At 48.5% G+C, this 21,572-nt stretch overlaps 1 protein-coding gene across 1 annotated transcript in view; it reads left to right on the plus strand.

Moving 5' to 3' along the window:
* The window catches only part of KSR2 (kinase suppressor of ras 2), a gene marked incomplete at its 3' end in the record, with an annotated part of 186,466 nt that overhangs the window by 47,286 nt on the left and 117,608 nt on the right, over positions 1 to 21,572 (plus strand). Inside the window, exon 4 of the mRNA XM_081892157.1 lies at positions 6,521 to 7,028. Within this exon, the coding sequence (XP_081748283.1) occupies positions 6,521 to 7,028 (508 nt within the window). The remainder of the gene's footprint in view (positions 1 to 6,520; positions 7,029 to 21,572) is intronic.

Raw genomic sequence — 21,572 nt, forward strand, 5'->3', positions numbered from 1 at the left:
CTAAATCCGACCCACAGATGGTCCAGGGATCAGCATGTTTTTACTTGAGTAGAATGTGTCCTTTAATTTAAAATGCATCTCTCGGGTATTTGTGAGACATAGGAATTAGTTCACCCCCCAAAAAAAAATATAGTCCACCCCCCCACAAGGTCGGAGGGACAGTGGATCGCCCCTCCCCCGCTGAAAAAGTTTGCTGACCCCTATGCCACCTTGAGAGGGACGCGGGTGGCGCTGTGGGTAAAACCTCAGTGCCTAGGACTTGCTGATCGCATGGTCGGCGGTTCGAATCCCCGCGGTGGGGTGAGCTCCCGTCGTTCGGTCCCAGCTCCTGCCCACCTAGCAGTTCGAAAGCACCCTTAAGTGCAAGTAGATAAATAGGTACCGCTTTATAGCGGGAAGGTAAACGGCGTTTCCATGTGCTGCTCTGGTGCCGGTTCGCCGGAGCAGCTTCGTCACGCTGGCCACGTGACCCGGAAGTGTCTGCGGACAGCGCTGGCTCCCGGCCTATAGAGTGAGATGAGCGCACAACCCTAGAGTCTGTCAAGACTGGCCCGTACGGGCAGGGGTACCTTTACCTTTACCTTATGCCACCTTGCACTCCTTGGTGGAAAAGGTGGGATATAAATGCAATAAATATACATAGAAAATGAAAAAGGGTGCTGCAAAAAATAGTAGCTTGAGGGGTTAATTCTGCAATGAAGTTTAATTGGCAAGAGAAGGATTTTGCCCATGAAGCCAGGGAGCATCATAGCCACGTGCAGGAATGTAGCTGTGACCAAGTTATGCAAGGCAGTTTGAAATTTTTTGTGCTGGGTGCTTGGGAAAAATATATATATAGAGAGCTGACACTTGTGTGCTGTGGGGTTTGATCCAGGTGATTCCTTTTTTGTTTAAAGAGAGAAATGTGTTTTTTGTGGAACGTTGTGGATACCTGGATACTTGCCGCTATCATAACAGCGACCAGATGAAATTAACTAGACCAGAACCCGCTTGATGTGGTTTAGTCAATTGCAACTTTCCATAGCCCAGTTCAGACATTCAGAGATCATGGTGCTGGTGGGATAAAGCATGTCTCGGAAAGGGGCATGTGGATTCCAGTAGCTGTAGTGTGATACTTAGTAGGGGCAGGGCAGGCTGAGGGAACAAGCTTATTTATGCTGTTTTCCTGACTCCTCTCTGTAGGTGTCTCTCCTGAGCCCTATTCAGGTGTTTGCCTTAAACAGAAGATCAGGACGGTGCATTCCCACAGGCTGCAGCCTCATAGCTTCCTGAGTCGGGCAAAAGAGCTGGGTTCCCAATAGTGGGGATGTTTCTAAGCTGAAGGCACTAAAAGTTTGTATTCAAGCGCCCCATACAGCATGGGAAGTTGGGGGTTAGCCCCCCCCATGCCTCATACATGCTTTATTCCCCCCCCCATGCCCCAGTTCATTGAATGCCTGAATAGGTCACTGGTTTTGTATGAATCAAAGAGAGAATAATAGTTTGTCATGTAAAATATTGGCTATGGTGCATCCACATTAATCTAAAGTGCACCGGTCACAGAATCATAGAATGGCAGAGTTGGAAGGTCCCCAAGGGTCATCTAATCCAACCCCCTGCAATGTAGGAATCACAGTTTAATAATAATAATAATAATAATAATAATAATAATAATAATAATAATAATAATAATAATTATTATTATTATTATTATTATTTATTTATACCCCGCCCATCTGGCTGAGTTTCCCCAGCCACTCTGGGCGGCTACCAGTCGAGTGTTAAAAACAATACAGCATTAAATATTAAAAATTCCCTAAACAGGGCTGCCTTCAGATGTCTTTTAAAAATAGGATAGCTGCTTATTTCCTTGACATCTGGTGGGAGGGCATTCCACAGGGCGGGTGCCACTACCGAAAAGGCCCTCTGCCTGGTTCCCTGTAACTTGGCTTCTCGCAATGAGGGAACCGCCAGAAGGCCCTCAGAGCTCGATCTCAGTGTCTGGATAGAACGACGGGGGTGGAGACGCTCTTTCAGGTATACAGGACCGAGGTTGTTTAGGGCTTTGAAGGTCAGCACCAACACTTTGAATTGTGCTCGGAAACGTACTGGGAGCCAATGTAGATCTCTCAGGACTGGTGTTATATGGTCACTCCCAGCCACTCCCAGTCACCAGTTTAACTGCCGCATTCTGGATTAATTGCAGTTTCTGAGTCACCTTCAAAGGTAGCTCCACATAGAGTGCATAGCAGCAGTCTAAGCGGGAGATAACCAGAGCATGCACCACTCTGGCGAGACAGTCTGTGGGCAGGTAGGGTCTCAGCCGTCATACCAGATGGAGCTGGTAGATAGCAGAATTGACCTGCACCTCCATGGACAGCTGTGAGTCCGAAATGACTCCCAGGCTGTGCACCTGGTCCTTCAGGGACACAGTTGCCTCATTCAGGACCAGGGAGTCTTCCACACCCACCCACTCCCCCCAAAACACTATTTCTGTCTTGTCAGGATTCAACCTCAATCCGTTAGCCGCCATCCCAGAATCCCTGACAGATGGCCATCCAACCTCTGTTTAAAAGCCTCTGATGAAGGAGAGGCCACCACCTTCCCAGGTGGTCTGTTCCACTGTCCAACAGCTCTTACCATATGAAAGTTCTTCCTAATATCATTTGGAATCTTCTTTCTTGTCATTTGAGTCCATTGGTTAGGGTCCTGCCCCCTGGAGCATGAGAAAACCTGCTCGCTCCATCTTCCATGTGACAGCTCTTCTCAGATAACTGAAGATGGCTCTCATATCAACTCTCAGGGCTTCTTCACACTTTGGACCTGTGCTTTCCAGGCTTTAAATCTTCATGTCCAATTTTTCTTTTTTGTTGTTGCTCCAGAGCTTTGCCTGCAAAAAAACAAAAACCCCAAACCCCAATCTTTAAAGCTGATGTGAAACAAATGGCAATTCACAGATCACTGTTTGCTCCAATTCAGCGGTAAAGATGGTTTGCACAGGGATAGCAAAAACAAGAGTGCTTGGACTCAGAGCTTTAATGCTGGAAAGCACAGAGGAAAAGTACCGTATTTTTTGCTCTGTAAGACTCACCAGACCATAAGACGCACCTAGTTTTTGGAGGAGGAAAACAAGAAAAAAAATATTCTGAATCTCAGAAGCCAGAACAACAAGAGGGATCACTGTGCAGTGAAAGCAGTGATCCCTCTTGCTGTTCTGGCTTCTGGGATAGCTGCGCAGCCTGCATTCACTCCATAAGACGCACACACATTTCCCCTTACTTTTTAGGAGGGAAAAAGTGAGTCTTATAGAGCAAAAAATACGGTAAGTCTGGACAGGTTCTCAGCCTTCTCTTCTCCAGGCTGAACATACCCAACTCATTCAAGCCTTCAGCAGAGGGTTTGTTCCACCACCTTCGCACCAACCTATGCACATTTCCTTTGAGCCGAGATAGACATGTATTCTACGTGCTTGTTTTGGCGTTTCCAAGGGCACAGCACACAGAAAAATGTTATGAAAACCCACCAAGGAGGTTTGACAGCCGACGGCGGCAGGATGCAAAAATCTGAACACACCGATTCCGGGTCTGTGACGGCTCAACAATGCCAAAAACCGAGTCTCTGAAAAGCATCCTGTATGCTTTTGTGTGAGCAGGTATTAGCTGAGAATGGGCTCCCCAAACTCTACTTCGATATTTTTAGGCATGACGCACTGGGAGAAGCATCAAGTTATTTTTACGAGGGTGCTCATCAATCATGTAATGACACAGCCATCAAAATAAAAGAGCAGATAAATGAATGCAGGCAATGGCAAGGACATGCCTGGAGCCTGGGCTGTGGGGTTTAATGACCCCAGATTGGGCTCCGATATGAAGAGCCTTTCTTCGTTGGACGTTGGGCTACCCTTCTCTCAGTCACTCCACACCTCTGCTTAGCAACCAATCAATCATAATTAATTAGCAATGTGGTAATTAATCTTGCCGAAGAAGGTGTTCTCCCTGGATAATCACCTCCTACTGACCAAGAACTGCAAGAGTTTGTCCCTGTTAGGGATTGGCCCTCCAATTATTGCATCACAATTGGCTGCTATTTTTCAGGGTGGGGAAGTCTACTCACCTCAGTCGGATTGATTGGGTTTGGAAGGCTCTGTGCAAAATGGGAAATGGTTGCCTTCGACACGTCTCCAAACTGCTTGACGTCTTGGCTGGAGAGTGAGGAGAGGCTGCGGCACAATGGGTCAGTGTGTGTGGTGGTTAACCAGAAGGTTGGTGGTTCAAGCCCACCCAGGGATGGCTGTGGGCAGAATTCCTGCATTGCAGAGGGTTGGACTACTCTACAATTCTAGGGCCCCCCTTCAAATGCTGTGCAGAAGCTGTCCCAGGTATTGCAATGTGGAACCATAGAGCTGGAGGGAGCTTTGCAGGCCAGCGGTGGGGAACCTCTGCCCAATGGGCCTTATTAGACTCTCCAGGCTCCCCCATTTGGCCAATGCAGCCATGTTGGATGAGCAACATTCACCTGTTCTATACCTTACATCATATTAATCATGTCCGTTGTGGGACAGGTAAAGGCACTGCTTCCCTGCCAAAAACAGGGGCTTGCAGGATCCACCAACCAGCTGATCATCAGCACTTGCAAAGAAATGATGGGATTTAGCAAGTGCCACTGATCTGGCACCTCTGATCAGCTGATTTGGCAAGGCCGATCGACTGATTGTCGGCACCTGCAAAGTGATGGGAAAACAGGATATCTGTTGACTGGCAGTCCAGAACATCTGGAGGGCACCCACAAGACTGCCAAGACTGGTTGGGGGTGTTAGTGGTGCAACACATTTCTCTTTTTCATTTGAGTTGCCAGCCAACTCCTCAGAGATTAGGATGCTAGTTTGTCGGCTGTCCGATCGCCCAGGTGGGCAGAGAGCACTGAGGACATTCCGGCATCCAAACAGGCTGATTCAGATTCCTCTGGGATCAGAGGCAGCACTCCTTTTGCAAGGAGACTGTTCTCCTTGATGCTTAACTCTGTCAGCTGCCCAAATTCACTTCCAAGTCTTTTTTGCAGCTTCTTTCTCCAGACGCCCATTAATTTTCCTTTGGAGGACTCACTTGTCTGATCTGCTAATGCTTTCCACTCCCAATCAGTCCAGCCCCTCAAACTCCACCAGATCTCTCCCCCTCTCTCTCCGTCTCTGCACCAGACCCCTTTCAGCCTCTCTCAAAACATCCTACTGCATTAGCAGCCGAGACAAAGAGCCCTGCACAGGCACCACTTCTCCTTTCATTCCTTCTTCCCGTTGACTGATTTTCTTTTTATTAACCAGCTTTGGAGGGAACAATCCCAAAGACATTCCCCCCCCCGCCTTGTCACACTTTCTAAAAACTAAAAAACCCCCTCCTTTTAATCAACCCTTCTTCCTTTTTTGTCCTGCAGCTCATTGCCTGTCCTTCCCTCTACCTTCTCAAGAGCTTGAAATAAATTGATTTCCTTGAAAAGGATGCGGAGATAACAGGGCTATCAATTAATAATCCCGGGTGGCATAATAATAATAATAATAAAAAAGAGTCGGGGTCGCTATGGACTTCTTTTTTAGAATGCAAATATCACCTTTTTATTCACGAGTTCTTAAGAGGCTTTGGATCAAAAGTGCTGGGAGTGGAGAGCCTGGGTTCACTGGGGGGAGAGAGAGATGGAGTCTATTATTTTGTGCAAAAGTAATTTTGGGTAATGAAGTGCTTCTTAGGATTCCTTCCTGAATGGATTCAGGAAATGGTGGTGTGTGGGGTGTATGAAAAAGATGGAGGGAGGAGTGGGATTAAAGGCATTCATGGAGCCCAGTTATGTTGGCTACTGGGCCAGCTTCACTCAGCTCACCAACTCCAGCTACCCTTTTACCTGACCAAACCTCCTTCCCTTTACACCTCAATTACCCTGCCCCCTCACAGCTTCCCCCCAAGCCTTTCCCTTCTCCCCCAAGCCCCACCCTTTTAAAATGGGTGGGGAGGTGCTTCACAGAACGGCTTGCTAAACTGCTATAGGGGAAAGTGCAAAAAACAAATGTATGCATTGTGAAAAGGACGTACCAAAATGCATTGTTAGCTAGCAACAATGTGTGTATTTGTCAAAATTACATACAGAAATGTGTATATCGGAATAAACCCTATGCCTACGTTCATGAAACGAATACGCATGACTGCATTATATAGAGGGGAAAAGCTTGCAAAAATGTGTGCCGTAGTCAAAACTGCACACACAAAATGTTAAATTTGCATTAAACTGCCGATTAATCATGATGAGGTTTTTTTGTATTTTTTAAATTGCAAATTGGAGAATTGGAGAATTTTAAATTGCAAACTGGAGAATTTGGACCTAGGAAAAAAATGAGACACTGAAGGAAAAGGGTTTCCTTGCTCCCTCTGGGTGCATTGAGAGTTTAAATAAGTTCTCAATGTATTTAAATGTGTAGCATAGATTTCCTCTTGTTAAATCACCACTGCTTTTCAAGTGTGTGCATGACAATGATTCTCCCCCTTTCCCGTTTGTACAGGTGGTAGCCTTTCCAAGCAAGACTGGACGATCCAGTGGCCGGCAACGACTGAGACGGGCAAGGAGAACAACCCCGTGTGCCAATCAGAATCCATGCAGTGGATTCGAACCCACCTCTCTCCGAGCCCCAAAGCTCAGTCCAAATGCATCCAGCACTACTGCCACTCGACCTTGCCACATGGACCGGTGTATGCCCATGTGGACAGGCTGACCGTGGAAGGCTTCCCAGGGCTGTGCCCGCCGCTGGAGTCTGGCCACCGTTCTTTGCCCCCTTCCCCACGGCAGCGGCATGCTGCGCATACCCCGCCACGCACCCCTAACATCGTCACCACCATGACGCCACCAGGCACACCGCCGGTCAGGAGGAGGAACAAGGTGAAGCCCCCGGGAACGCCACCCCCATCCTCCCGGAAACTCATCCACCTTTTCCCAGGCTTCACCACCTTGCACCGCAGCAAGTCCCATGAATTCCAGCTGGGCAATCGAGTGGATGAGGCTCACACACCCAAGTAAGTGGACTGAGGAGGGAATATGTGCATGGACAACAGGGGTGGAGAAGGGGGAGGTGGACTTGTCCCCCAGGGAGTGTGCGGGGGTACTAGGTTGATGATCAGAAGGTCGGTGGTTTGAATCCCTGTGACGGGGTGAGCTCCCATTGCTCTGTCCCAGCTCCTGCTTACCTAGCAGTTCGAAAGCATGCCAGTGCAAGTAGATAAATAGGTACCACTGCAGCGGGAGGGTAAACGGCGTTTTCATGCGCTCTGGTTTCTGTCACTGTGTCCTGTTGTGCCAGAAGCGGTTTAGTCCTGCTGGCCACAAGACCCAGAAAGCTGTCTGTGTACAAATGATGGCTCCCTCAGCCTGAAAGCGAAATGAGTGCCGCAGCCCCAGCCTATGACTGGACTTAACCATCCAGGGGTCCTTTACTTATTCTTTTTATAATCCCTGTATCCGCAATGGACCTACTGATGACAACAATACATTGATGTAGCACTTTCCAGCATCAAAATACTACTACTTCTACCAGCACCACCACCGCCACAATTTATATATACTGTGTATATGTTTCTTTCTTTCGTAAATGAGAGCTTTAGTTTCTGGGAACAGCAGCCTGGGGGAGAGTAGGCCTGCTGGTCACGTACCCACCTCTACGTGATGAGGTGGGGGAGACAGGGTACTTGGTATGGCACAGTTCTATTTGTAGATGTTTCTATTGGTTCAAGTGCTCTTATAGGCTGGCTGTGTACTTAGGAACAATCCAAAGAAGGCACGAAGTTTGGACAGAGGAGTATACAAAGGTGAAAACCCCACCGAGACCAGGAGAGGTAGCCAGTCAGAGCTGCATGCTTCTCTGTGGCTGCTGCCACCTGCGCCCCTTGGCCGTCATTGAAAGATGGGCTGTAAAGATAACGAACCCTTTTGCCTTCCATTTCGTGAATCGGTTTCTTTCAAACGAGCAGGAGGCAGGCCATTTAGCCACCAGAGCTTGGCAGTGCCACATACTCTGGGACGCTGATGGGGTTGCCAGCTCATTAGGTCCGAATGTGGCCTCCCCAGAGGAGAAGGGCTCTCCGTTCCTTCTAATGAACTGTTCCACATCAACAGGGGTGGCGTTGTGGGTTGGGGGGAGCACCTCCCAGCTACTCTGTCCCTTCTCTCAGCCATTACAGATATTTTCCATCTCTTGCTCTCGCTGCACTTCAAAAAGTTGTCAAGCAATGTAGTCTCTCTCTCTCTGATGAATTTTCTTTTGTGCCTTTGCTGGCGAAAACATTTGTTATTTTGTGCAGGGACAGGGTGAGGAACTGCCAGCCCAGGGGCCAAATACAGCACTTCAGGCCTCTCTGCCTAGACCTCGGTGCTCTCTCCAGGCTGCACCCTCTCCTCAACCACACCCTGCCACTCCTGCCTCGCAAGGGCCCTTGCGGGTGACCACATAGTAGTCTGCATGTTGTAGGCATGGCCTGCTGCAGACGAGTCCCATAGCTGGTGAAGCTTGGAAATCAGGACCATGGATAGGAAATCAGGACCACGGACAGCTCCCTGTCCATTCAGGCCACATACAAGCGCACACAGGCTACCATGTTGCTCCAGCTAGGTTCTGTGTCTCTGAGGTCTTAAGTCACGGGTGGGGAGGCTCAGGGGTGGGGGCCAAATGCGGCCCCCCAAGCCTCCCCATCTGGCCCTCATGACTCTCCCCAGGCACACTGCCTCTCTAGCTCTGCTTCACACACGGCTCAAGTGTTTTAGCCTGGCTGGAAATAAACTTGCCACTTGTCTGGATGGAGGATAGAGAAGGGTGTGCAAGTCTCTGTAGAGAAGCTAGCCTACTGTAAAAAGGTGACATTCCTATCTGTTGCTCTTCCTACTTCTGCCTCTGCCCACAGCTCACATGTGCCCCCCCCCGGAAGGGAATGCGACGCTTGGGCTGAGAAAAGTTATCCATCCCTGATACAGGAGGTGTAAACTGCCTCTTGAAGAGGAGATGCCCCACCGACTACCACTTTCTGCAAGGCACCAGAGGAGGGTTTTTGCCTTCTTGGTGTGTTTCTCAGAGGTTTCTGGTCAACTCTTGTGGGATTCTGGACTCGGGACTGGGTGGACCTTTGGTCTGATGCAGCAGCGCTTCCCCCTAGGTTCTTATGCTTGATCGAGCTAGATAGTTCATTAAGTTCCAAATCTGGATTAGCTATTAAGTATACTTGGTGATGCTGGTGCTGGCTCGCCAGAGCAGCTTCGTCACGCTGGCCATGTGACCTGGAAGTGTCTGCGGACAGTGCTGGCTCCCAGTCTCTTAAGTGAGATGAGCACACAACCCTAGAGTTGGACACGACTGGCCCGGGCAGGGGTACCTTTACCTTTATACTTGGTGGTGGGATGTGGGTGACGCTGTGGTCTAAACCACAGAGCCTAGGGCTTGCCGATCAGAAGGTCGGTGATTTGAATCCCCGCAACGGGGTGAGCTCCTGTTGCTCGGTCCCTGCTCCTGCCAACCTAGCAGTTCAAAAGCACGTCAAAGTGCAAGTAGATAGATAGATACCGCTCTGGCGGGAAGGTAAACGGCATTTCCGTGCGCTGCTCTTGTTCTCCAGAAGCGGCTTAGTCATGCTGGCCACATGACCCGGAAGCTGTACGCCGGCTCCCTCGGCCAATAAAGTGAGCTGAGCGCCGCAACCCCAGAGTTGTCCGCGACTGGACCTAATGGTCAGCGGTCCCTTTACCTATACTTGGTGGTGCAGGGCCCAGTGAACCAGGGATTTCTTTCTTCACTGTGAGGGCCACATTTCCTTCTGGGAAACCTTCCAAGAGCCACATGCCAATGGGGGCATCAGAGGCAAAAGCAGGTGGGCAATAAACTTACATTCAGTCTTTGTACAGTAGGCTAGATTCTAAACACACACACACATTCTCTCTCTCTCTCTCTCTCTCTCTCTCTCTCTCTCTCTCTCTCTCTCTCTCTCTCTCTCTCTCCACTTTCCAGGCAAGAAAAAAAGCACAGCCAGGGTGCAAAGACACGGCACACAGCAAGCCTTAACTCCTAACTTTGTGCTTGCTCTCCTGCCCATCTTTAGGGAAGGGGTTATCATGAGTCTGGTTCACAGAGATCTGATCTTATAACCTAAACTCCTGGCTGCTAGATTAGAAACTTCCTGTTCTTGGAAGGATCTCTGCTGATGCTTGCTATGTAAAAGGGTCTGGCCTTTGGCTCTAAATGAGACATGAACATGGGGTGCTGGGGGAGAAATGAACAGAGACAAGTTCTCTGAGACGGGAGTTCAGTTCATTATGTATGTTACTAACAAAGATAAGGCACCCCATCTCCCCCTTTGGTTTGAGTCAACAGTTTCAGCCAGACTTGCCATTTCAGAATGCAAACTATTTTTGCCCCCTTCTCCACCCATCATTATTCAACCCATTTCCCCACCTTGTGCTTTGTGTCACTACGATGATTTTGTATCACCTTGAGCTTTTGCAAAAATTGTTCAACGAAAACCTTTTTTAAAAAACAAAAACAAAAAACAAAGACATATTCTATTCAGGCACAAACACCCAAGGAGGATGCGAAGCAGGGTGTGGCCTGGGCGAAATTCATGGGGCCAGGTAGCGATGCCTGGGGTCCACTTTGAGGTGCCCCAGCCCTGCCTTACAGTTCTGATGAAGACTCTCCTTCTGCTCTCTTCCTGAATCCAGTCTGAAGTCTTTCTCCCATCTCTTGTGGCTCATTCTGGATGTCTGAAGCATTGCCACCATTTAATTAGATCTCTCTCTCTGTGTGTGCTGGTGTGGGAGTCTGAGGCCTCCTTTCCCCTCTGTAATTAAATGTTTCAGGTGAGCTCGAGTGAGGCTCTGGGCGCGACAACCAGGATGGGAGGTAATCAAGCATTTCCAGTTGTTAATTGCGCAAGGGGACCCTGGAGCCCCCGCCCCGCAAGCTCTGTTCCAGCCGGCTAGACCCCCCCCCTCCACTTCTCCCTTTCGGCGGGACTCTGGCGCTCGAGGTCAGGCTACCTTAATTTACAGTTAGCGAGATGCAGCCCCTCCGCAAGCCCCGGTTCCAAGAGGAGAATCCCCCGTAGGCAGCAGAGTTTATTAAGCTAAATTAATCGAGGGGAGAGAAAACAAATATCAAAGTGTGTTCTGGTACCCCGGCATCCAACCAAGGGCTCATTGCTTCTAGGCAGGGAGGAGAGATGTCTGGAAAGGACCCAGAAGCTCCTCGTTGGAAGAGTGGAGGTTAATTTACTCTAATGGGGCTTAATGATTTTCAGGAGGCAGCCACCGAATCTTGCCTTCTAATCCCATTAGTGTTTTCGGGATCATAATTAGCGCATTAAAGGGAGGGCATCTCTCCCCCCCCCCACTTCTATCCTGCAGAATCGCACAGATGCTCCTGCTGCAGTTTACATCGCTTTCCGTTGTGAACTTTGGTTTTGAGTACAGGGAAGGATGGGCTTTGCTGTGAGGGATGAGGGATGCAAGAAGAGCTCTGCTAGATCAGGATAATGGCCCATCTGGTGCAATGTCCCCTTCTCACAGTGGCCAACCAAGATGCCTGTGGGAACCCACAAACAGGACCTGAGCATGAGAGCGCACACCCCTCCTGTGGCTTCTAGCTACCAGGATTCAGTTGAGCAGAGCATAGCCATCATGCCTAGCAGCCATTGATAGTCCTGTGTATAAGATGATGTTTTTTGCTAAAAAAATAGTCAGAAATTGGGGGTTGTCTTAAACATGGTTGGTGAATGCACAGGGGTTTGGGTTTGGGCTTGGGCTCTGGCGTGGGTGGCCTGGGCTCGGGTTTGGGCACAGGTGGGTTGGTGGCGGATGTTGGGGGACGGGGGACGGGGACGATCGCCAAAAGAAAGCTCAACAACCTTTTTGTGCTATCGCTCTGAAAAGGCTGTCCAGATGTTTACGTCTTGAAATATGGCAGCTCTAACTTTGGGGGACCTCTGCAAAAAAAAAAAAAAGCGCAATTTCTCTGACCATCGCTTATGTTTAAATATACAATACTAAATATCCCGATGCTTTGAATATTTAAGAAAATATAAAAGTTGTTCTGTTTGTTGTTTAAAATATTGATTTATTAATTTTGGGTTCAAAATCCCACAGCACTGAGACCCTGGACTGGTTTTGTGTCTCTGAGGCTGGTCCCGTAGGCGATTCCCATTCTGATTCAGAGTCCTCATTCCCATCCCCAGAAGAAAGGGGACCAGAGTTATGTGGGCCTGCCCTTGAAGGTTGTCCAGAGACCTCAACTTGTCCCAATAGCACCAGTCTCCTAACCACTCTCAGCCCCCTTAACAGTATACAGCTCCCAGAATTCTTTGAGGGAAGCCACAACCGTTCATAAAGTGGCGGTAGCGGCGCCTGCCCTGTGGAGCGCCCTCCCATCAGATGTCAAAGCGATAAACATCTACCTGACATTCAGAAGACATCTGAAGGCAGCCCTGTTCAGGGAAGTTTTTAATATGTGACATTTTAATGTATCTTTCATCTTTGTTGGAAGCCGCCCAGAGTGGCTGGGGAAACCCAACCAGATGGGCGGGGTACAAATAATAAATTATTATTATTATTATTATTATTATTATTATTATTATTATTATTATTATTATTACTGCTTACAGGGCTGGCCCATGCACGAGGCAAGTGAGGCAACTGCTTCAGGGGGCAGGATCTACAAAGGGCAGCAGATCTGGCCTCCAAGTAAGGCAGCAAACCTTTTCAGCAGGGGGCTGGACTATATTTTGAAAAAAAATAAAATAAACTAATTCCTATGCCCCACAAATAACCCAGAGTTGCATTTTAAATAAAAGGGCACATTCTACTCATGTAAAAACATGCTGATTCTTAGACCGTCCGCTGGCCGGATTTAGAAGGTGGTTGGGCTGGATCCAGCCCCCTGGGCCTTAGTTTGCCTACCCATGAAGTAAGGCATCACTCGTTGCTGCCACAGTGGCAGTGACGCCTGTGGGCTGATCTGCTGCCTCCTCAGGAGATATGCCTCCCCCCCCCATGCTGCCCCACAGGACTCATGATGGGACCCTGCACTTATGACTTTGCCACTATGCAGCTGTGTACAGGTCTTTTGCACACCATAGCCAGCAACTTGTTATTTTGCTTGGTAAATGCCAATTGCAGACGTTGATTGATAGGGATCAGCAGAATGCAGCAGGGGCTTCTGTGCGCTCCCTGTATGGTTTTATTGTTCCCTTCCTCTGATTTCTCAATCAACGGAGATGGTTATTTTATTACAAATTTATTGGGAATTGAAGGCCTTTCGGTTTAATGTCTAAATGACCCAGCGCTGGTTCTCTGGAGCACCAGAATATTCTAATTAGCCTTTGCGTTTCTGGCTTGATGGTGATTGGCAATCACGAAATGCTTAAAAAAGACCCAAGGAAGTCATAAGGTGCTTTTCATATATTACCGGCGCTTTCTCTCAGCCTCATCTGTTTTCCAGGCCACCGCTCTGTTGATGATTACGGACGGGGGGATTTCCTGAAAGCCCAAGGAACCTTTCCAGCACTAATGTTCCAGACCTTGGCATTATGGTCAACAGCCGTAATTTGGGCAACACAATTCATTATTGTAAGCAGTAACCCACTGGCTTCATTTTGTAGAAGACGGCCCTTAAGTCTGGAGCAGTTAGAACAGGGGTCAGCAAACTTTTTTATCAGGGGGCCGGTTCACTGCCCTCAGACTTTGTGGGGGGCCGGACTATATTTTGAAAAAATAAGAATATATGAACGAATTCCTATGCCCCACAAATAACCCAGAGATGCATTTTAAATAAAAGCAAACATTGTACTCATGTAAAAACACGCTGATCCCCGGACCGTCCGCGGGCTGGATTTAGAAGGCGATTGGGCCGGATCAAGCCCCCGGGCCTTAGTTTGCTTACCCATGAGCTAGAAGCTACACATCAGGCCACTTCAGAAATTAATTGAAAAGTCTGGTTAGTCCAAATAAGTTGGGGTTAAAGTGTAGTTTATGAATCTGGCTTGTGTGTGTGTGTGTCTTTCTAAGAGTTCCCAAAGTCTGGACAGAACTTGGGATAGTAGTTCATTTAAAACCAGGAGTGGATACTTCTGATCTCTTCCTGTGGTTCATGAATGACGCAGTCTAGGAAGGGCAAATGTCAGGGACTGGACTGAGGAGGAATGCTGAAGACTCCCCCCCTTCTCCTGCACTTCCCAGAGAAGAGGGAGACAGTATAGATTTAGAACAGTGGTTTGCAGAAGGTCATAGTTGGACTCGATGGCCCTTGTGGTCTCTATGATTCTATGATAGTTCAGAGGCTGCAGAGGGCAGAAGTGGGAAATATTGGGAGGGGAGCAGGAAGAAGAGGAAGAGGCACCAGGGGAGAGACAGCTGACGGACTCAGTGTCTTTAGAAAGCATCCCAGACCCCCCTTCTCCCAGAACGCGGTGGGCATGGAAAGCAGGAGAACAGAGAGCTCAGAGGCAGAAAGCACAGATCTGCCAACATAGAGATGGCGTATAATAGGAGAGATGGAGGGGGTGGGGCTTTACTCGGAGCAACGCCATTACTGCAAGAGAGGCACTTTTCAAAGTCTCTCTCTGTGAATATTGAATAAAAGACTTGGTAAGAACTCTTCTTGCCAAGTTACAGGGAATGTGCTGGTCCCGGGGGTAAGGTACCGTGGGTGTAAGCAGAGTCCACACGAAGAGGGGCGAGGTCCGAGGCGGAGAGCCGGGCGGGGAACAGGAACGCTGGAACAGGAGGCTGAGCAGGGAACAGGAACACCGGATGAACAGGAACAGGAGGCCGAGCAGGGAACTGGAGCACCGGATGGTCGGGAACAGGAGGCCGAGCAGGGAACAGGAGCACCGGATAGTCAGGAACAGGAGGCCGAGCAGGGAACAGGAGCACCGGATGGTCAGGAACAGGAGGCCGAGCAGGGATCAGGAACACAGGAAGGTCCGAAGCCAACAACAACGTTGCTCCCGCAACCTGGGGCCGGGCTGACTGGGCTTTTATCCTCTTCTAAGGCCGGGGGCGGTCCCGGCCCCCAGGAGCCCCGCCTCCTCTGGCCTTAAGGCGAGCACTCCTCCTGGGGGCAACCAGTTCCCTTCGCCTCTCTGCCCTAACCCTCTGCAGATCAGGAGAGGCTGAAGGGTTACTGGGCCCTGGAGGAGGCTCACCTGTGGCCACTGAGTCGTCAAGCCCCTCTGGGGCCAGAAGGGCTTCACCTGGGGCCAGCTCCTGATGCTCTGTCACAGGTGCAGGCTCTTCAGCATCTAGGCCTTGCCCCAGTTCAGCCGGCCCTGGAGGCGGGGACTCCTGTGCAGGCTGGGATTCCTCTGGTTCATCCTCTGAATCGGAATCCCAGGCCATCACAGGGAACCAGGAAGAGGGCCTTCTCGGTGGTGGCACCCACCCTGTGGAACGTCCTCCCACCAGATGTCAAAGAGAACAGCAACTACCAGACTTTTAGAAGACATCTGAAGCAGCCCTGTTTAGGGAAGCTTTTAATGTTTGATGCATAACGGTATTTTAATATTTTGTTGTAAGCAGCCCAGAGTGGCTGGGGTAGCCCGGCCAGATGGGCGGAGTATAAATAATAATTTATTTTTATCATTATTATTATTATCATCTAATTCTTTGCTCCCCACCGTGGGAGGAATCGGATTCCCTGAACCCTGACAGAAACAGAGGGTGGTGATGGTAGACCTAAGATCTCTCCCCCTCTCCTGCAGCCACCATGAAAATTGCAGTCCTCAAAAAGGCAGGGCAGCAGCCGCTTGCAAATGTGCTGGTGAATCGAGGGAAGCCACTCCCAGCTCTGCTGAGGTGTATGTTTGGGAGGGGCAAAGGGCACCCAGCTTCAGCGGGAGTAACTGATGAGGAAGGATGCGTGGCACTGTCCGTTTCAGTTTTTCTTGCTTTTATTCATTTCGCCCCAGTCTTAAATGCATTTGCCATAATTTCAAAACTGTTTGAAGATTTTTATTTTTTTTTAAAAAGAGTTATCTCCAACTTGGATGGCTTTAAAAGAGGATTGGACAAATTCATGGAGGAAGCTAAGTCTGCTGCTGGCTACTAGCTATGATGGGATGCGGGTGGCACTGTGGGTTAAACCACAGAGCCTAGGACTTGCTGATCAGAAGGTTGGAGGTTCGAATCCCGCAACGGGGTGAGCTCCCGTTGCTTGGTCCCTGCTCCTGCCAACCTAGCAATTCGAAAGCACATCAAAGTGCAAGTAGATAAAGAGGTACTGCTCCAGCGGGAAGGTAGACACCGTTTCCGTTCGCTGCTCTGGTTTGCCAGAAGTGGTTTAGTCATGCTCACCACATGACCTGGAAACTGTACGCCGGCTCCCTCGGCCAATAAAGCGAGATGAGCACCGCCACCCCAGAGTCGGTCACGACTGGACCTAATGGTCAGGGGTCCCTTTACCTTTTTACTAGCTATGATGGCTTGGCTCTGCTTCCACGGCTGGAGGCAGTCATGCTTCTGAAACACCAGTTGCGATAAACTACAGGAGGGGAGAGTTGCTCTTGAGCTCAGGTCCTTCTGCAGGTTTCCCGTAGGCCTTTGGCTGGCCACTATGAGAACACCATGCTCTTATTACATTCTCAAAAATTGTTACCATTTTAGCATGCATTTCTCTTAATTTCACACTTCTTTTGCAAGCAGCATTCTCCGTAGGTTACTTTCCCAAATATAATTATTATTTCATATTAGTTGCTTGTTACCTAGAGGTCCCTAAGTGACTCACAACACAACTAAACCATTAGCACAGATACATTATACCGTAAAAACCCCCAGCTCTTTAAAAATACAAATATTTGCATATTTTGTGTGCCTACATTTCCGGGGACTTGGAGAACTGCATTGTAAAAATCAGAGAAGTGGGCATGTCGAAGGATAGTTGTATTTCAGTGTACATATTGTTTCTGGGAAAGATAATTCAGTGGGTTCTCATGAAAATGCAAGCAGAACCCTATTTCTTCCCCCGTCTTTACCAACTGAAGAGGAAAAAAGGGGATTTTTGCACAAGCCCTGCCCAGTCTCCCTCCCTCCACTGCTGCCCACTTAGTCGATATGACGGTGCCGTTGCTGCAATTACCCACACTCTCTGGCCTCTGGCGCACTGCAGGTATGCAATCCCAGTTAATTATCGCTGTGTGGCATCTCTGTCGAGAGGAGCAGAGGTGGTTTTTATTTTATTTCTTTTTCTGATAAAAAAACACAACCCGCATGTTTGTGAAGAGGCACTTCTGCGGCCTCCCCCGGCGAGAAGTCTTACCTTCTCTCGCCACTTCTTCAACAGTGAAGCCATGATTGCGAATTTGGATGAGGGTTTTACGTCTCCATGGTGACCCCAGCTGGAATCCAGAGATGCCTGTGTGCAACTGGGATGACGCTGGGGTGGCCGGCGGTGGGAGCAACAGGCAATGTCAGAGGTCAGACATTAAGCAGATGGTGCAGTCATCACCACAGTCAGTTTGTTTACGTCCCACAGCCTTTGTCAACTTAGGCCCTGTCTGCAGCATTGATTTAAAGCATGCTTAAACCATTTTAAATAGTCATGGCCTTTCCCCCTTGCAAAGCATCCTGGTAACTGAAGTTCCTCAAGGGTGCTGGGAATTTTTAAGGACACCACTTTCCCCCTCACAGAACTACAATTCCCAGAGTCCCCCGCAAAGTGGAATTGTAGCTCCAGGAGGGAACTCAGGCGCTAATTATTTTATTTATTTTTACATTTATATCTTACCTTTACTCCAAGGAGCTCAATGTGGCATGCATGGCCCCTTCCTTCCCTGTTTTATCCTCACAACAACCCTGTGAGGTAGGTCAGGCTAAGAGACAGTGACTGACCCAAGGTCACCCAGTGAGCATCATGGTTCACTGGGGATTCAAACTCTGGCCTAGTGATGGAAATCTTGTAGTGAACAGGAAGAATGGGAAAATTTGGAGAGGAGTAAAAAGTTTCAAGGGCTGACAGAGGAAAAATCCTAATGTTTTCAATGTTTTCATGGTGTTGGAATGGATTTGAAGGAGATTATATATTGTTATTAACCTTCGTTGCTCACATTAGTGAGATCAACAGAGTACCATCCTTTGCAGCTTAAACTTGGAAGATAATATTGATTTAACCTTCTAGAAACAATAATCTAGGATGCTTTCAGACAGACTGGGTTTTCCTTGTATTACCCGTTTTCTCCCCCTTAAAAATAACAATGACACACACATTGTTTTGTGAAGAGATAAAAGTAGTATTTACTTACATACTTTAGGTCTTGAAGCAGTACTTACAGTAGCAAAATGAAGGCAGGTTTAAAAGTACTATACAAGTTACAAAAGCACAAAATGTAAGTTCAAAAATGGTGTCTGAGCTGAATAGCTCAGACATGCACGTGTGGTCAGCTTGGAAGCATTGTGAAAAAAGAGGTTGGTTGCCCAGGAAGGAAGGAAGGATATAGTGTTACAGCTTCCTGCCAAGGCAGACAAAGGAAATGATTTCACAGAGTTCCCTCTAGCCAATTTTACAGGAAAGCTCCGAGAGCCTCAGCCCCTTCATGTGCCCACCTGGCAAAGCATGAATTATTGGTTTGACTGCAATAATGTCCCACACAGGGATGGGGGATGATTTGGCAAAAAATGGAGGGGGACAGAGAAGCTTGGGGTTTCATTAAGAGCCTCTTACCTTTATCCTCCAATAATTCAGGCACTGACAAACCTAGACAGCATCTTAAAAAGCAGAGACACCACCTTGCCAACAAAGGTCCGTACAGTTAAAGCTATGGTTTTCCCAGTAGTGATGTATGGAAGTGAGAGCTGGACCATAAAGAAGGCTGTTCGCCAAAGAATTGATGCTTTTGAATTATGGTGCTGGAGGAGACTCTTGAGAGTCCCATGGACTGCAAGAAGATCAAACCTCTCCATTCTTAAGGAAATCAGCCCTGAGTGCTCACTGGAAGGACAGATCCTGAAGCTGAGGCTCCAATACTTTGGCCACCTCATGAGAAGAGAAGACTCCCTGGAAAAGACCCTGATGTTGGGAAAGATGGAGGGCACAAAGAGAAGAGGATGACAGAGGACGAGATGGTTGGACAGTGTTCTTGAAGCTACCAGCATGAGTTTGACCAAACTGCTGGAGGCAGTGGAAGACAGGAGTGCCTGGCACTCTTTGGTCCATGGGGTCATGAAGAGTCGGACATGACTAAACAACTAAACAACAACAACAATTCAGGCACTGAAGCAAACCCAGCATGGACCCCCTTCTCTGTTTTCAGCCTCATGTCAACCCTGTGAGGTGGATCAAGCTGTGAGAAATGTGTCTAGCTCCAGGTGAAAGAGGGAGCACATTTGCTGGATGGGAATTTGAACCCAAGTCTTCCTCATCATAGTACAAGACACTTAAGGCAGAGGGTGGGAGACCCTTTCAGATGTCGCTGGACTGTATCATCGCTGACCATTGGCCATGCTGACTGGGGTTTATGGAACCCGGAGGCCAGGGGCATTCATAGGAACACAGTTTAGTCCTTCCTGCTTTGATCCAGCCTTCTGCACTGCCGCCTAAATGTTTATGATCATGCCATAAAGATTCTGGCAATTCCCTGCAGCACAAAAGGCTCATTTCAGATGCTGATCACTGATTCCTCTTTGGCACGCCTTTCTCATTTGCTTCTTACATCTTGTCTGGCTTCCTCCAATTCCAACTTTAGTTTCCAGAAGTCACTGAGATTCTGGAGTTTGGAGCTATGTCCGCCTTGTGTGTTTGAGAGGAAGGAACAAGGAGAAAAGTTCTGCTTGGGTTTGTTAACACTCCCTTCAAAGAATCCCCGTTTTTTAATATATATATATATATATATATATAATCTGTGGCATATTAAGAAGTTACACTTTGTGCAACAGAAAAGGGAATAATAGATCAGTGAGACTTCCACCTTGAAATTCAACCATCCTGGGGGGAGCCAGGACAAGCAAAGGGATCAATAATTAACTGGCAAGCCTTTGATATGAAGAGCTTCCTTTTTCTAAGGAAATTTCCCCGCTTTCGGTCTTGCCCCTCAGAAGAACAAGAACTTATCTCTCCCCCAAGTTCTTTTTGCTCAAAGCGCAGGAAGGCAGTTTAAATCAGCTGCCCGGAGAGTTTCTGAGCTGCGGGGGAGAGTGCCTCTTCTGCCTGGGTCCTGCTTAAGGGTGAAAAAGGCAAATTCCGTGCTAGGGATCCCTAGGGAAAGAACTGAAAGTAAAGTTGATGGTATCATAATGCTGTTATGCGCATCTGTGGCTATTGGACCGAGCCAGCATGCTCTTCCTATGTTCCTATTATTTTATCCATTGAGAATGAGGCTATCAATGGCTACTAAATCAAAGACTCAAAGCAGATGGCTGCAGGCTGGCAGTGCTTGGAGGCTTCTCATCTGGCTGGCCACTGTGAGAACTGGGTGCTGGACTAGATGGGCCATTGGCCTGATCCTGCAGGCTCTTTGGATGTCCTTATGTCACACAACATCTCCACCTGCAGAGTTAGGAGTGCCCCACATGCCGTTGCTGCCTCAAGTCAGGAGGCAGCAAACTTTTTCAGCAGGGGGCCAGTCCACTGTCCCTCAGACCATGTGGGGGGCCAGACTATATTGGGGGGGGGGGAAATAAATGAATTCCTATGCCCCACAAATAACCCAGAGATGCATTTTAAATAAAAGGGCACATTCTACTCATGTAAAAACATGCTGATTCCTAGACCGTCTGCGGGCTGGATTTATAAGGCGATTGGTCCAGAACCGGCCCCCAGGCCTTAGTTTGCCTACCCATGCCTTAAGTGCTGATTGCCAGCGTTCTTTTCACTTCGCTTCGCAACTTTTATATACCACTTGGTTCATCTTCATCAAACTTTATTTCGGTCGCAGACCAGCATCAGATAAAAACATGCGAATAAAGCAAAGCACATGACAGAGAGGAAAGGGATAAAAGATACCGCTTGATTATTAGTTTGCTTCATACCCTCCAACATTCCTCAGGCAAAAATAGGGACATTTCTCACTCCCCCCAACTGACCCTCCTTGTCCCCCCATTTTTAGTCACCCCCCTCCCCCGCAGAGCATTTCTTATCGAAAGAAGAGCAAGTGCCATCACCAGGACGCAGCATAAACACCCCCCACCATCCTGAGGGAAACCTTAATCCCGATTTGGTTTGATTTTATTCCTTGGTAGATTTACAAAAAGAAATGGGGACATTCCAGGACCAAATTGGAATCTGGGATTCCAGAATTGTCCCAGGAAAATTGGGACGCTTGGAGGGTATGCTGTTTTGAGGGTTTTCACAAAGAGTCCCCACCCACCTCAAATCTCGTTCCCCTGTTGGGTGACCTAGAACGTTGCTGGCATGGTTGATGTCCTTCGTAAAGAGGCCTGCTGGGTCTTTGATAGCCAGCGAGGGCAACCTCAGGCCCAGAGCCTCTGTGTGGCCCCAAGGGTCTCTTGATCGGGCCCCCGGAGCTCTGAAGAACCAAGACCCCTTTCATTTCCTGGTCTTGCTTTGCGGAGGAGAAACGGCAAGAGTACGAGCTGAGCTC

Source organism: Podarcis melisellensis, assembly GCF_964234715.1.
Source record: "Podarcis melisellensis genome assembly, chromosome: 16".
Taxonomy (NCBI): Eukaryota; Metazoa; Chordata; class Lepidosauria; order Squamata; family Lacertidae; genus Podarcis; species Podarcis melisellensis.